Source organism: Capsicum annuum, chromosome 5 (assembly GCF_002878395.1).
Source record: "Capsicum annuum cultivar UCD-10X-F1 chromosome 5, UCD10Xv1.1, whole genome shotgun sequence".
Lineage (NCBI taxonomy): Eukaryota > Viridiplantae > Streptophyta > Magnoliopsida > Solanales > Solanaceae > Capsicum > Capsicum annuum.
Genome location: NC_061115.1, coordinates 21,022,654 through 21,040,208, shown reverse-complemented (window position 1 = coordinate 21,040,208; position 17,555 = coordinate 21,022,654). Strand labels below are relative to the sequence as shown.

General features: G+C 30.2%; 1 protein-coding gene across 1 annotated transcript; it reads right to left on the bottom strand.

Moving 5' to 3' along the window:
- Window positions 1–12,409: 12,409 nt before the first annotated feature.
- Window positions 12,410–17,436, bottom strand: LOC107870412 (transcription elongation factor SPT4 homolog 2). Its single transcript, XM_016716939.2, has 5 exons — window positions 17,162–17,436; window positions 15,057–15,148; window positions 14,886–14,941; window positions 13,376–13,437; window positions 12,410–12,705 (listed from the first exon to the last, which is right to left on the bottom strand). Exons 1-5 carry the CDS (start codon window positions 17,252–17,254, stop codon window positions 12,655–12,657), a joined length of 354 nt encoding a protein of 117 aa, XP_016572425.1. The 5' UTR covers window positions 17,255–17,436; the 3' UTR covers window positions 12,410–12,654.
- Between the last annotated feature and the right edge of the window lie 119 nt (window positions 17,437–17,555).

Below are 17,555 nucleotides of genomic sequence, written 5' to 3'. Positions count from 1 at the left end.
AAGGACAATTTATTTCTTTACGAAAATTGTTGTTAGAATGTATAAAAGGAACAGAAAAGATTGACACTTAAAAAGCTTTGGGTTACTTCTTACCACTTATGTTTAGGGTTTTATTTTAAACAAAATTGTTTTAGGATAGATAAGAAAGGGAAAAGTCATCAAAACCATCAAAAATTATAGCCGAAAAGACAAAGACACATTTAAATTATTGAAGTGATCTAATACACACCTATACTATCGAAAAGTGAATTTAATTTCATCCTACAAGCTGATGTGGCATAAAAAATAAAAATAAAGAAAAATAAGTGCGTTTATTACAATTTATTCCTTTTATTTTATTATTTTGACACTTTTTTACCTTTTTAATTATTCCTTTACTCTATCTTCATCACTTCCCTTTCTTTTTTCTTAATAATACCCAACAACACCATTTTCACCATAAACTACAAACTCAACATATCTTTAGAGAAAATTTAACTTATCTCTCACCCCCTTTCTCTTAATATCATTACAAACCTTCATATATATCTTTACAAACCTTCAGATTTTATTTTTATTTTTTTTATGAAAAAAAATTTATACCCACTTTATTAAAAGAAATCATTACAAGTTAAATATAATCAATTACAAGAAAAAAAATGCTTTTTGATGAGGAATCGATATCTCGTCGGGTTTGTTAGTGGTGGGTGACGAACAAAAAAAAATCAAAGGTGACGAAGACTAAAAATTCGATAATGATAATGGTGGTGGATTGCAAAGAAGAAGAAGAAATTGAAGTAATGTGATGTTGGATTTGCTTTTGATGGTGGAGAGAAAAGAATAAGTGGTGATGGTGATGGCCAGCTGACAGCGTATATGGTATTTTCGGTGAGATGAGAGATGGAGAGGGAGAGGATTGGGTGGTTTATTGATGAAGATGGAGATAAAAATCTTAAATAGATAATTCAGCTTGTCTTCTTACAAGTTTACTTTTTACTTGAATAATTGTATGGAATGGTTGTTCAATACTTCTTTCCTTTTCTTCTTTTGGTTGGATTTTTATGGTTCCCGTTCTTCCGTACTTACGATGAAGAACGAGTCCGCTTATTTGCTATCGGTGACCCTGTCCTAGAAGTTGCTGCTCGCTTACACTTAGGAAAAGCCCCTCTAGGTGTCGAAACTTTGAGAGCTGAACAATGGTGGCCATGGATTGGTTGGTCGTTTTCTGACCACTGCTTACTTTTGATCATCTATGTCATTGGGCACATAAACAATATTTATAGACTATGGGAAAATTGAACAAAACAATCATTTTAGACCTTAAAGAGCTAATTCAACCCAGTAGCAACCGAGAGATGAAATATAGAGAGAATAAAAGTCGTTCTCAGAGGGTGGGGTGGTTTATTGATGAAGAAGATATGATTATTGGAGGATTAATAATTAATTAGGAATTAATTAATGTAAAATATAACTATTAAAAGAAAAAGAAGAAAAGAATGAAAAAAGATAAAATTTATAAGATTTCTGACATGGCACTGATGTGGTGCTGAAGTGGCGGGCGAGTGTAAAGTACCTCCCACTATGTAATTGGTTGATATGTGTCGGGGTGAAATTAAATTCACTTTTTGATAGTATAGGTGTGTATTAGGTCACTTCAATAGTTTAAGCGTGTCTTCGACTTTTCAGCTATAGTTTAAGGTGGTTTTGATGACTTTTCCCGATAAGAAACGAAAAAAGAAGAGCCCATTATAAATTTTACTGTTAAGAGTCGTTTAGGTATTGTGTTTGTAGATCAATGTATTAATTTCTTTTTATATAGTTTTAAAAGCATGAGGGTTCTTAGGAAAGTATCGTTTACTTTAAAGACTAATGCCTTCTAGGTTTAGGAGTAGGGGTGCACATCGGTCAGTTTGATTTTTTGTATCATCTATTTGGTCTATGGTTTTCAGCACTTCAATGTCAAATTTAACTACCAAATCAAATCGTCTATTGATATGAGAAGTCAATTTTCGATTATGATGTGTAAGGATGAATTGTTCCAGATGTAAGTTTAGTTCAACATGAGATCTTACATATTAACCAACCAACTTGACAAACTTTTTGAAGGTTGTATGGCTAAATTGATGTTGGCTTGTAATTGAACAAGTACCGAATTAGGTCTTCGCGATGATATAATTTAGTTGCAAACACTTTTAGACATATTCTGACAGTATAATAATTTCTTATATGAAAATAAATTATAAAAAAGTATATTGACATTGTGTGTTGATTTAGTGACAAAATTTTATATATATATATATATATATATATAACTCAATATTTTTTTTATAAAACCATTAAAAAACTGTTAATCCAATAACCCAATAACAATAAATCAATAATATTTTATCGGTTCAGTTTATCGATTGATTTGATTTTTGCACACCCCTACTTTCAATAACCTTTTCAACTAATTAATTTTACTATAGGAATTCCTTTCTGCTTAATGCTCATTGTAAAATAATTTTAAAATTAAATAATACATTAAAAATTCATTACATACGATTTTGCAAAAGAGGTGTCACACCTCAGGAGGACTAGGCATGGGCATCAAATAAAAAGTAGAGAAAAGGACATTGTGTACCCTTTTTAAACAGGTGGATTAGGCATGGGCATCAAATAAAAATTAGAGAAAAGGACATTGTGTAGCCTTTTTAAAAAATAATAGCTCAAGTTTGAGCATTTGAATATATAATGTCCAGTCGGGTAAATAAATGTCACTTTATGGTCATTTCTTATTCTTTCTCAATTTGAGTCATTTTGGCCCACGTAGTCCATATATAGTCCACATACAATATTGATACAGTCTATATACAATACTGATACAATATTCAACTTGGGTAATTCGGCCCTTTTAAAAATATTTTGATTTTTTTTTTCTATAAATTTTTTAACTGATCAAATATTCTATTTTTTTTTATTGTTTAGAAATAATAATTAAATTATATAAAAATGATATAATTTTTAAATAGAATATGTATCTATATAAGATATATGTATAGAAATTGTATAGCTTTATCAAATATGTATATGTATAAAATATATTAGAAAGTGTATGAAAATTATATAATTGTGGTATAAAACATGTAAAAAAAATGTACAGTTATTGTATAAATTGTGTATCAAAATTGTATAATTTTCGTATAGAATATTTATATGTATAAGATTTGTATAGAAACTATACAGAAGGTGTGTAGAAACGGTATAGAACAAGCCAGTAAATTGAAATGGCTAGAAAGTGAAATTTAAATTTCATGGTCATTTTCATAGAAATAGTTTAATTTGAAGTATCGTTTCTGTCCTTTTCCCTAAAAATTAAACGTAAATCTTAAATTTTATTTTAAAATTATTAAACAAAATACAGACAAACACATATTATAAATTGTTAGTAGTCGTTTAATCATGAAAATAGAAAAAAATACTTTATTTGAAATTTTTAAACTTGAAATTGTGTTTGACCATACTTTTTTTAAAAGACTTTTTAGAATTTAAAGCGTTTAAATATAATTAAAAACTGAGATGAAAAAAAACTATTTAGACGTTTTCAATTTCCCAAATTCAACTTGTAGTTGTATTTGAATTTTTTATGGTCAAACAATACCTTTGAAGGCTTTTAACAAAATGAAGTAATTTTCTGAGAAATAGTAAAAAAGATTTATTGCCAAACAGAGCCTTAATTTTATATAAATATTCGAAATTTTTTTTGCTCCCTCCATATTACTTTATGTGGCATCCTTTGAATTGACATAATATTTTTAAAAAAAATGAAAACTTTTGAAATTTGTGATGTAAAACAACTTTTAAGTATTTTATGTTGTTGTAAATCATTTATTAAAGCTAAAGAGAAATTATATAGTTAAATTATTTCTATTTATGGTAAAGCAACTTTTTTTTTAGACGGAGTAAAAAGAAGGCATGTCACATGAACAAAACGAAGGAAATACCATTTACGCCTTCCATTTAAAAAGAATGATCTATTTTCTTTTTGAAATAAGTATTCAGTATCCCCGAATTATGGTCAAAGCTGCTACGACATACTTCAACTTCACGGGATCCATTTTTGTTACCCTTTTGTGCTGACGTGTCACCTTTATTACATAAATGAGGTCCAGGTTAAAGGTGTCGCGTCAGCTAAAAATGTTGACAAAAGGTGTCACGTCAACTAAAAAAGATGACAAAATACGTTAACATTTAGTTTATGGGGTAATAGGATCCCATGAAGTTGGAGTGTGTCTTAGAAAATTTGGTCATAGTCCAGGAAGTACCAGATGTTTTACTCTTTCTTTTTTTTAATTCGTTTAAAAAAGAATGACCTCTTTTTTTTAACAATATTTTAATTTAAATTTTTCAGGTAACATGTTCAAGACCACAAAATGAAAAGAATATTTCAATACATTTCATTATTTTCATTGAAGATCAAAAGATTTCTTCCTCATTTTCTTTTTGATTTTTTCTATCTTTCTATTTGAGCTCCCGCTCGAATCGAAATCTTTATGCATAGTCAGCTTTTACTCCCGTTTGAATGAGCTTATTTTTTTGGCTTATAAATCAAATGCCAAAAGTTAAAAATTTTAAATTTTGGCTTTTGACTTATTTGTATTTTTTTAGCTTAAAATAAAATATTTTTAAGCACTTTAGAATTTTACCCAAACACCATCAAAAGACTAAAAAACTATTTTTGACTTAAAAACACTTAAAATAAGTTCATCCAAACATTAAACATCGTGTTAACTTCATATGTGAATTGTGGTAGGCAGAGGTAGTAATCACTAGTCCCTGTAGTTTTTGTTTAAGAAAAAACTAGTATATGTACCCGCGCGATTTGCGGGATATTTTAAAAAATAAATTATTAAAAATATTATTTATTAATTTAAAAGAATAAATTAACTTTCATTGTAGCACATTAATATATTTTAAATTAATTAAGAATAATTAAATATAATTTATAATAAATAATTCAAAAAATTACATAATTCAATTAATTTAGTTCAACAATGTTCTCTCCCTTCGCCTTCACTGTACCATCCCCTCGTCCTCTTCAATTCTCTCAACCTCTTCTTCCACACAATCCCATAATCTTATCATATAACAAAAAAATAATGAATCACATAATTATCAAAAGATTGACCTATAATTTTTTTTAATGCATTGTTCACTATTTAAAATTATTATTGACTTTTATTGTTCATTTGACATATTGTTTATCAAGATTTTAGTTGTATGATTTTAAAAAATTTAAATGACAAATAGAATTAGTAAATATTTTTTATATATTAATGTATATTTGCAAGTAAAATCATGAAAGGATTAAATCAATTGCAATAATTAGATGCATATAAATCTATTTTATAACTTTCTTACGAGAGATTAGATATGTGAAAGTGACAGAAAAATATATTAAGACAAATAAAAATGATAATATTTGTGCATATATAAATATGTTTTGATTCATTCTTTATACAAATGGTCTGATAAATCTCCTTTGTATCTTTATATTCTCGATAGTACTTGTTAATTTCTTAAATATTCATTTCGCATTTTGGAGAAATTTATATGCATAAGATTTGTGAAAACTTCATTTTCTTTAGGTACATCTGTGATAAAAGATATATATAATATTAATCACAAAAAATAATAAAATCACTACAAAATTAAATCAAGTATGAGAACATACCATTGTAATTATTCAGAGAAATTTAATGAGCATTACCTATGATTTTTTCATTCATAATAGGTACATCTATTTCAAAAGATAAATATAGTATTAATCAACGATAAAATAATTTTAAAATAAATTAACCATGAACAATATATATTGATAGTTAAATAAAAAAATCTGATGAAAATTACCTATAACCTTTCTATTCATGGTAGATATACCTGTAACAAAAATAGATATAATATTAAGCATAAATAACTGTAAAATAATTAAAAAATCAAGTAAAGCATCAACATACTATGATAGTTATTCAAAGAAATTTGATGAGCACTATGGTCAAAGCTGCTACGACATACTTCAACTTCACGAGGGTCTATTTTTGTTACCCTTTTGTGCTAACGTGTCCCCTTTATTACATAAATGAGGTCCACGTTAAAAGTGTCACGTCGGCTAAAAATATTGACAAAAGGTGTCACGTCAACTAAAAAAGATGACAAAATACGTTAAAATTTAGTTCATGGGGTAATAGGATCCCGTGAAGTTGGAGTGTGTCTTAACAAACTTGGTCATAGTCCAAGAAGTATCAGATGTTTTACTCTTTCATTTTTTCAATTCGTTTAAAAAAGAATAACCTCTTTTTTTTTAATAATAGTTTAATTTAAACTTTTTAGGTAACATGTTCAAAACCACAAAATCAAAAGAATATTTCAATACATTTCATTATTTTCATTTAATATCAAAAGACTTCTTCCTCATTTTCTTTTTGACCTTTTCTCTCTCATTTTGTTTGAGCTCTTGCTCGAATTGAATCTTTATGCATAGTAAGCTTTTGACTTCCGTTTGGATCAGCTTATTTTTTTGGCTTATAAATCAAATGTCAAAAGTTAGAAATTTTAATTTTGGCTTTTGACTTATTTGTATTTGTTTAGCTTAAAATAAAATATTTTTAAGCACTTTAATTTTATCCAAACACTATCAAAAGACTTAAAAGCTATTTTTGACTTAAAAATACTTAAAATAAGCTCATCCAAACGAGTCAATCTAATAGTTTATTTATCTTCCCTCAAACTTGTCGCCACAACTCACTTTAGCACTTAAATTTAACTTTTGTTTATTTATCCCCTTAACATCTTTAAAGTGAATTATTTTCACCCCTCAAAACTGAATACCACTTTCACGACGGAAAGTGCGCTAAACACACGTCATGTCATTGCCAAATAAGTGTCACATTAGTGCCATGCCATTTGCCACATAAGAATTTTTTATTTTTTATTTTAATAATCTCACATACTAACTTTTTATATATTTTATATATACTATTTTTATATATAAAAAAAATATATATTATTTTATATATATATATATATATATATATAAAAGAGTATATTTTTTATAAAAAAATATATATTTTATATAAATAAAATAGACCCCACCCCCTTCCTCCTTCTTCTTCACAACCTCCAACCCCTTCGTTCTTTCACAGCCCCCACCCCATCCCACCCCAATTCCTTCTACTTCTTCATTAGACAGCAGCCCCCGTCCTCTCCCCTTCCTCCTCCTTCTTCTCTTTCTTCACATACAAGCATCACTTTTACTATTTCTTTCACCATTACCACAAGTTTTTTCAATGAATTTTTTTCTTCATCAAATGCAAAATTAACTTGAATTAGCTTGAGCAAATCCATCAATGAACTAAATACAAGTACATGATCACAAAAATACATCAATACACAAAATCTCAAATTCAAATTCTTTCACATTAACCAAAACCCAAAATTTCAAAACTCCTAAATTTTTAATTTCTTACTCAAAAATGTCTACAGAAATGACATAAACAGTCCGAAATTCGAAAATAACATAGATGATATTCGCATGACATGAAATTCTTGGTCAAGAATCAAACTTGTTCATCAATCTTGAACCCTTTTTGATTGTCGAAAAATAAAATTTTGGATTAATTAGCACTTGATAGGAAGGGAATTACGAAGAAACGGGGTGGGGTATGAAGAAGATGAAGAAATGGAGTGTTGGGGGTGGAGTGAGGGTGGGCGTGGGGTGGGGGAAGGGGAGTGACGAAGAAGATGAAAATGTCTTCTATGAAGACATTTTTCTTCTTTTAATGTTATATATATATATATATATAATAATAGCAATAAAGTAGTCTTTTTAAAAAGAAAAAAAAATTCACTTTCTTTTTTTTTTTTTTGTTGTCACGTCAGCTATAGGGGCGAATTTAATTCATTGAAAGTTGTTAAGGAGAGTAAATAAACGAAAATTAAGTTTAAATGTTAAAGTAAGTTGTGACGACAAGTTCAGAGTTAAAAAGATGTCTTTTACCACCAATAATTTTCTTATATATATTTTAAACTTTAAACATCATGTTAACTTCATATGTGAATTGTGGTAGGCAGAGGTAGTAATCACCAGTCCCTGTAGTGTTTGTTTAAGAAAAAATAATATGGGAATATTTGGAATCGTACTTTGCTGCAGTTGACATTATTAGCACATGTGACACGTGGACCAATGAATGATCTGGGATGCTACTTTTTGTGGCCCACATTTTCAAATCATGGATACTATGCTATACCATGTGGGCTGTGGCCTCCTTGTTTTTGACTCTGTTCTTTTCAATGAACCCACCAACAAAATATTCGAAGAATCATCGATTTTTACTTTTAATCTGCTTGAAAAAATATTTTTTTATTTTTTAATTTAATTTTTTCACATAGTATATTTAAAATCATAAAAGTAAAGAATATTTTAATATATTTAACATAACTTTAATTTAAAACTATAAAATTCAAAAATCTTTTATTTTCTTAAATTTCATGTTAAGTCTAAAAGATCTTCTTCTTTTTTTTTTTTTTTCAAACAGAGGGAGTATCAATTTATTTTGGTATATTAGCGTGTGCGCTTTCAAAGCTCAAAGGGGTTATTTGCTATGTGAATTAAGTAGCATTTGGTCATAAAAATTAAATTTTTTTTGGAGTTAGAGTTGAATTGGGTTAGAAGTTGGAGTTCGAATTGTGTTTTGTCATGAATATAAATTAAAATTATTTTTAATTTTTGTGAGAAAAGTGAGAGTGAAAACTAATTTTACTTTTTTGAAATATAGTGAAAAAGTAAAAAAAAATAATCTTATGATCAAACGGGGCCTAAATTATTTAGAGATTATAATTTTTGAATATCTTTATTTTATTTGAAAAATAGATAAAATAGTTTCGAGTTGAATCAGATAATATAAAATATTATAAAATTAAATTTAGCTATACTTGCTTTAACAATATAAATTTATTTCAAAATAGTTTTTATTCCATACATGTTTGTTGTTATAAGAGAGAAGTGTTATGGGGCATCATAAAGTACGAGAGGAAAAAAAGTATTTTAGATAAAACCTTTTTTTTTTTTTTTTTTTAATTTTTATTGTTTTCATAATGAAAAGAAATAAGAACCAAAGATGTTAAGCTTTTTATCTCGAGGGAAAAGACATTATTTTCACCTCATACTATATAAGAAAAGTCTAAGCCACACTTAAATTATATAAGTGACCTATTACATATCTTAACTATATAAAAGTGATATTATTACCTCTCCGCGACCCCCATTCTAAGGCGCGTGTGTTACACTTATTTTAGGCGCGTCCACCCTATTAAATAACAAAAGTAAACGGCTAAAAGCGTTAAGGGAAAAGACATCGTTTCCACCCCAAACTATAGTCGAAAAATCGAATCCACGCCTAAACTGTATAAATGACCTATTACACATCTTACCTATAAAAAAGTGATACTTTTTACTGACGTGGTGCTGACGTGGCAGCGACGTGGCAGTGTGTGTAAAACATTACACCACATGCAAATGGTGGTAGCCTGACAGGGTGTAAATAGTTTCATTTTTTTATAGTTTAGGTGTGTAATAGGTCACTAATATAGTTTAAGTGTGACTTCGACTTTTCGGATATAGTTTGGAATGAAACGATGCATTTTTCCTTATCTAAATAAAAAATCTTTTGTTATCCTTCTTTCTTTGTTTGATTTATTCTTGATTAGTTTAGTTTAAGCACATTTTCTTTATAGGAATTTGGAAATAAGGGATCATAAAATGGAGTTTAGAAGTAATATAATTAGTAAGTTACTGATTTGAATGCTGAAAATAATTTTGTATATGAATTCAGAATAAAACTGCATACTATAGATATTGTATATTTATGATTAGACTTTCTTTTCTGAATACCACGCATAGCGCGAGTCTACTGCATCTAAGATAATTTCATTTTAATATTAAAATTTTAATTTAATAAGTGACCATGACCATGTAGCCCACCAAAGATTTCCCATCAAATATTACTCCCTTCGTTCCGAAATAAATGAATTGTTGAGGTATTTATTGGTGTTTCAAAATAAGTGAATCATTAATTTTTTTTTCAAATTTACCCTTATAATTTGACAATCAATTAACTTTTAAAAAGATATTATAAGGTCAACTTTTTCTTTTTTAGGGGTAAAAATGGAAAGTTATGTTAAATTTATATCTTTAATATTTTTTTCTTAATTTGTGTGTCGAAATCCAATAATTCATTTATTATAAAACAGAGGGAGTAGGATATAGTATCATTACTTTACTCAAAAGTATAGTGCATGTCTTGATTGACTTCTCCATCTCCCAAAAGACAGAAACTTTTCTTTTTCATCATTATAATATATAGTTCAATCACATTTTGTTTTGTTTTTTCATTACTTCTAATTAATGTTTGAATTTCTTGCTTTGTGCAAGATAAGATTTGCCACTAGAAAGATTAGGTTCATAGATAGAATGACAAATTGCATTAACTTCTAGAGTTTAGACGGCAAATTATAATTTTATTATGATCAAGTGAATGGTAAAGTATCAAATCTACAAAATTTTGACAGAATAATTTGATGATAACTTAAACACTACTAAGTTTGGAGGTGTGAAGTATCAAACCTATAAATTTTGATGATAAAGTATGATCATATCAAGTTTGGATGGTGAAGTATCAATCATATACAAATTCAATTCTGTATAGTTTAAATTTTAAAATATGAAACTTATATTTTTAGATCGACTATATAAATAATGTGAGCTTTTAAAAGTCAAATAAATGATAAATTTAAATAATTTCAAATAATTCAAATGGAAATTTGGACCTTTCATTTTTATTAATATTTGAGCTTAAAAACGATAACTCGTTGCACTAAAATTTGCTTGCTTTATGTATGTACGAAGTTCGAAAAAAAGCCAGTAATATTTGCGCTTCTATTTTCATTATATAAAATTTGAAATAAAGGAGCCGTGGAAAACTGCTGCACGTCCAAATTGACCGATGTTCTTTCAATATGACAAATAGTCATGTTCATAGAATATTTGTTACCTTTTAATATAGCATCATCCTTGTTTTTTTTTTTTTTTTTGTTTTTTTTAGCAAAATAGCATTTGCTCCTTGGAAAAGCTTAAAGTTCACATTTAGATGAAACATTATAAGAAGAAATATATTTTTTTCAAGAGAAAAAATTGGTTGCGTGAATGAAATTCTTCTTTTTTTTTTTTTTTTTAATGAAATTTCTAGTTAGACGACATATCTACTCCTTGGACAAAGTGATTTTTCCTCTTATTGAAGCCACATATCTCACTTTCAAAAGAGAATTTAGATGACAGAATACATCTTGTAAGGAGATATTGATGGTGAAGCATCAAAATCAAAACTTTCAGCCAACTATGTTGGGAGCGTTGTTTTCTCAGAAAGTCACTCAACTAAGTTATCACTTTAGAAAGTCACTTTTTTTTATTTCAATTTTCTCCAAAAAAGAAAAAATGACTTTTTGAAATAATAACTATTAGCTGAGATCGGAAAAAGCAACTCTATGTTGGATGGCATAGTATCAAAACTATAATTTTTAGATGAAAAAAGCGCCAATCTAAGAAAATCTAGATGCAAATTGAACAAGAAGAACATGTTTACAAACTTGATAGTAAAAACAAAAGGACATAAAACACTGTCACAATCTGTTTTTATTAAACTTGTTTAAATGATGCTATCATCGAGAGTTTACGGGCTTTTGCAAGGTTTTCATCTATAGGCTTCTTTTGAGGCATAAAACTAAGGGGCAAACAACGTAAATCCCAAAAGTTTGAAGCTTAAACCAGTATTTGCATAATTACAAAAAATCTCGATTTTGAATCTATCGAGATACATAATTTGCTCTAATACATCCCAATACATTTTTTTTCAATTTTGGATCTATCGGAATACATAATACATCCTTCAAAGATAGTTTTTTTCATTGTAAAGATACATAATTAGCTCTCAGTATATTTTTTTTTATTTTAGGTCCGTCGAAATACATAATTAGCTCCCCGATACATCCAACAAAGATACATATTTAGTTGGGATCTGTAATCAATTTATAAGAGTTGAGATTTGTGTAAATATGACAAGGTGAGCGTTTATGTTATTTTTCTAAAACTAAAACCAAGAATTCAAACCCAACCATGCTTGCCTTATGCCAAATAGATTGATGCTACTATTAGTAGCAATACTAGCAAAGCACATAAGCTTACAACCAACAAATAGTGTTCACAGTTATTGACGTCAACATATACCCAACGCAATCCCACAATTGGAATCTAGAGAGGGTAGAGCGTACACACATCTTACCTCTACTTTGAGAGGTACAGGAGTTGTTTCCGAAAGACCATCGGCTCAAGAACCACTTCTACACCAAACACACCTCCACTAAAATTTGAGTGTCACACAAACACAACAGTACTAATACATGAGAGTTCACCAGATGAGCAAGCAAACAGATAACTGAGAGACATTCAGACATAAATATGTTCAGTTTCCAGATTAGGAGGGGTTAATGATAATTTCAGTAATTCGTTATCTTAATTACATAACATTTGTCCCGGTTTCCAAAGACATCCGAAATTTACTGATGTTATCACTGCTGGTTTGTCGATCAGATACGTTTTGGAGGAGCATACGGGATATGTTCATCCTCGCAAAGATTCTGCAGAAAAATAAAAGAGTAAATAACTATGCCAAAATAAATGCACAACTTAAATAAAGGACATCTAAATTAGCATATTAAATGTTGCAGAATGAGCAATCTGTGACCTTAAATGAAAATCTCTTCAACAAAGCTAACTTGATTATGATTTGGCAAATACTCATTAATCAAATACTTTTAAGACTAGTACTCCCAAATCGACACTAATATCATTAGCTAACTCTTAAGATGCTTTGACAAAGACGAAGATCCTAGCTCTCCAACGGTGAATATAACGTCCGCAACACTTCATTGGAATGGGAAAAGATAAACAGAATTCATTTCTAGTTTTGTCAATTGCCCACATCCACAAGAAGGTATCAAGACAGTGTCTTGTAGTAGTAATTATCACATTCGTGGACAAGATGAAAACGAAACAGGAGAAGAGACACTGAGATTAGACAAGTCCAAGTAAGCCAACAAACAGAGATACGAATTTCAAATATTACAACCTAGGATGCCCAAATAATTTACCCAGCAAGGAGTAGTTAATACCGTATAATATAATACAGGAATGACTAGTCAATTAAAAGAATATAATGACAGGGCTCACTAGTCCAAAACTAGAAATTTTAGCACATCCGACGAAAGACGAAAGAGTTTGTAGTAGCAATCATCGGGGATCACTTACCTGCAAATCTTCTGGAAGTGCCTCAGATACAGCAAGTGTGTAACAACCAGGGACATACCGTGCTGCAAATATTTAGAAAAAAAATCCGAGTTAACAAAATGTCCCATTATACAGCAGGAAACAAACAATGATATGGATAAAGATAAAAGAATATTTCCCAACACACAGACACAACATTAGCTCATATTCACTAACATAAAGAGCAAAGCACAAAATTATCATAGTGTGAGTTCTCATATTCCTTTATTTGCTTCCCTTTGTGGAGATTTCATTGAATGAACTGGAAAAGAGAAATATTTACAAGCATCACCGTTCGCTTTTTAACTCTTGTACTTTCACCTAATCATTCAATTTGCAATTAAATGCTTCAATTTTCTGTCAAAAGCTTGATTCTTAAGTAGTCATTAGTTTTGTAGAAATAGTCAAAACCTGAAAACAGCACCAAAGGCTAGTGCTACAACTAGGCAGGGTCCAGAACCTTCTCTCTCTTTTTCACATGTTCTAATTACTCCTAACAATGGAATATTTAAGATATCAAACAAGGAAAGGTAACAAGTTTCCGCCACTAAATCTCCAAATTGTCACTTTATCTGTTCATCTATACAGTGTGAGTGCATTCTTCACTGTTTGGAGCCTTGGGCATATGAAACGTCTACTAGGTACAGTTAACACCTAATTCCTTCATCTATTCAGGACTTCCGACTTCTGAAGGCATTACTTGGAAAAAAGAATAAAACTCACTACATCTCAAGCTAATAAAAGTAAAAAGTAAAAATGGAGTGTCATCTGGTTTGTCAGCACTATTAGACTATGTATAAAGAGAAGTCGGAACACCAAATCCCTTCCTTTATTTCACATAATCAGTTCTTTCCTCTTACTCTCTACAATTTTTGTATACTTCATTAGGACAGCTCCTTTAGATCTGGTAGGCACACCCCTCACTCACTAAAATCCTAGCCACTCACTCACTAAAATCCTAGCCATTCTCCCATAAGATACAATATGAACTTAGGTATAATATCCATCAATCCTTGCATTTTGGAAGTATAAAGACATAAACTTGTATCCAAGATCATTCTTGTAATATAAACTGTTGTTTTTTGATTTTTAATGCCTAGTCTATTGAAATTCTACCATGCATAGTTTCCAAATACTACATAGCCTAACCTAAGTTTCTAATCGTGATGCACAACGGGGTATGGGCTAGCCAGGATTAGACAACTGTTAGCCTTACAGTGAGACGTATGTATCTTAACGATGAACTCTTAATCATTTGAAAGAAAAAGACAGGTATAAGAAATATAGGCATAGTAAACTAATAAGATACAATTATACTAGTTTCTCGTCTAAATAAATTCCAAAGATTTGCAGAAAAGCTGATGTCTAAATAGAATTTGAAGTTTTAAACTGAAAATATATACATATGAGGAAATAAATTTAGTCAAAGTCATAAGAATGTAAGAGAGACCAACCAAAAGAAAATTATTTATGTAAGAGAGGTTTCACTTACCGATTCGAAGCCAGCGAGCTGCCCAACTCCTCGTTGGATCCATGACAGAGATCAAACTGCGACACAATAACTCCCAAATTACTAACAAAAAACGTTATTGGCCTAAAAACAAAATAAAACAAAGAAGAAAAAAAGGATATATTACATAAATAATAAACTACACAGACATACCCAGTAAAATTAGGAGTAGTGCAGTCCACTACGCGCTCATGATCTTCATCCATTTTGAAGAAGGGACAGTTCTCACATCCTGATTCCCTAAACTACAATTTACCAGTTAAACACCATCAAAAACATAAACCCCGCTACATTTATATCCAACAAAAAACCTAACTTACTCTTTTTTTCCTTGGCCTATTCCAAACCAGGTTACAAAAATATAAAACTAATCCAATTATAATGAACCGGAATCCATTAGTCCATAATGTGGTGGGACTTGAAACAAATGATTCATATAGCCAACATCAAAATGATACTCGTACTTAGTTAATTGATTATTAATCAATGAAATATAACATTGAAGAAGGGACAGTACTTGATCCCCTAAACTGTAATTTACCAGTTAATCGCCATAGAAAACATAAAGCCCTCTACCAGTATATCCAAAAGAAACATCAATTACTCTTTTCCCCCCTAAAATTGTTAAAGACTTGGGAAACACGCAGCCTATCCAAACCTGGATACAATAATATAAAAACAATCTATAACTATAATAATGAACCTGAATTCGTTATTCTTAAATGAGGTGAAATTGATACAAATGATTCACATTGCCAACCTTAGAATGAAAACTTAGTTAATTGATTATTAATCGATGAAATAAAATGTTAAGGAAGAGATAGTTCTCTAATCCTGATTCCCTATACTGCAATTTACCAGTTAATCACCTATCAAAAAGCATAAACCCCACTACAAGTAAATCATACAAAAAAACTACTTAAAAGAAAATTGAGGGTAAAGGAAGAGGAAATGGAGAGGGGATTACAAAGTAAAAGTCCAGGAAGCCATAGCCAACCAAGTGAAGCACTAAGATTCAATGATAACAACAACATACTCAGTCTAGTCCCACAAGTGGGGTCTGGGGAGGGCAGAGTGTATGCAGACCTTACCCCTACCTTGGGAGGTACAGAGATTGTTTCGGTAGACCTTCAGTTACTATCTAGCAATTATCTTGCCAACCAAGCTACTAAGATACCCAACAAATAAAAAACCTATTTTACCAACTGAACTTACTAAGATTCCCAACAAAAACCTATTTTACTCACTTTTTCCCTTAAAAATATTAAACAATCCGCATTTTAGAGGGAAAAACACAGTCTATTCCAAAGCCAGATACAAAAACATAAACATAATCAAACTACAATGAACCCTAAAGCGTTAGTCCTTAAATATCACAGAGTCGATACAAATGATACATTTAGCTGACCCAACATTGAAACACAGTTAAATGGCAGCCCGGGTACTAAAGCTCTCCCACTATGCATAGAATCCAAAAAAGTACCTAACCACAAGAATATATGGTCTACATTTCTACAAGAGATTGTTTTCATGACTCTGAAAGAAAAAAAAGTTGAAAGAGCCAATGGGTATTGAAGAAAGTTCATGTAGCCAACCAACCAAGCAAATGAGAATTTTGTTTTCTTATTTTGATAATTGTGGTGTCTAGGATAGCTTGTGCGCACCTAGACTAATTTCACGGGATACCCTCCACTTCCCACTAGCAACAGACACCAAGTAAATCTGTCCACCAGGGATCACACCTAGACTAATTCCACATGATACCTGTCACTTCCCACCAGCAACAGGTGCCAAGTAGCGGGAAAAGATGGCATTGTGCTCAACCCACCACTAGGCCACACGCTTGAGCGCCAACAGAGCTACAAAGATTCCCAAAAGAAACCTATCTTACCCCCTTATTTTCCTTAAAAATGTTAAAGACTCCGCTTTTTTGAGGGAAAAGCACATTGGAAACTACAATGAATCCTAAATCATTGACACAAATATTCATACATTGAAACACAACAACAAAAAAAATCGATGGGTATTGAAGAAAACGAAAAAGGGTGTGTGAATAACAAACCCTAAATCAAATGACACACTTAAAGAGCAGCCCCGTGCACTAAAGCTCACACTATGTAGGGTTTTCGAGGAAGGACCGCGCCACACATGTCAAACTGTTCCCACAACTTGAATCCATAACCTTACAAAAAATTTGAAAAAGCAAAAAGAGATTGATGGGTATTGAGAAAATCGGAAAGGGGTGTACGAAAACAAACCTGGTCGTAAGTTTTGACAAGACGGCAACGGAGACAAGCCCTCAGTTCATGACCAAAACTCGTTGGAATTTGTGCTGCTGTTTGGCTTCCCATTCTTCACCTTCACCCAATCCCCCACTGTGCTTGCGACGATGAATCAATTCAAGATTTTGGAGAATTTCGATTTTCTATTATATAGTTATTACCCTCGATGTTTTCCCGGACAAAGGGTATAAGTTTATCGTACTACCAAATCAATATTAATCTATATCTAGTCTATATCTATTTATTCTATAATATTTATCTATATTTATATTTATTTATAATATATTAAAAGTACGAAGGTTTTAGAAAAGCGAATTGAATTTTTCGTCCTTCATTAAAATAATCTGCTTTAAATAAAATCATAATATTA

Coding starts and splice junctions, on each gene's coding strand:
- LOC107870412 (XM_016716939.2), bottom strand. CDS start 17,254: ATGGGAAGCCAAACAGCAGCACAAATTCCAACGAGTTTTGGTCATGAA. Junction 13,438..14,885: donor AGCTCGCTGGCTTCGAATCG/GTAAGTGAAACC, acceptor AAATATTTGCAG/CACGGTATGTCCCTGGTTGT. Junction 12,706..13,375: donor CACTTCCAGAAGATTTGCAG/GTAAGTGATCCC, acceptor ATTTTTCTGCAG/AATCTTTGCGAGGATGAACA.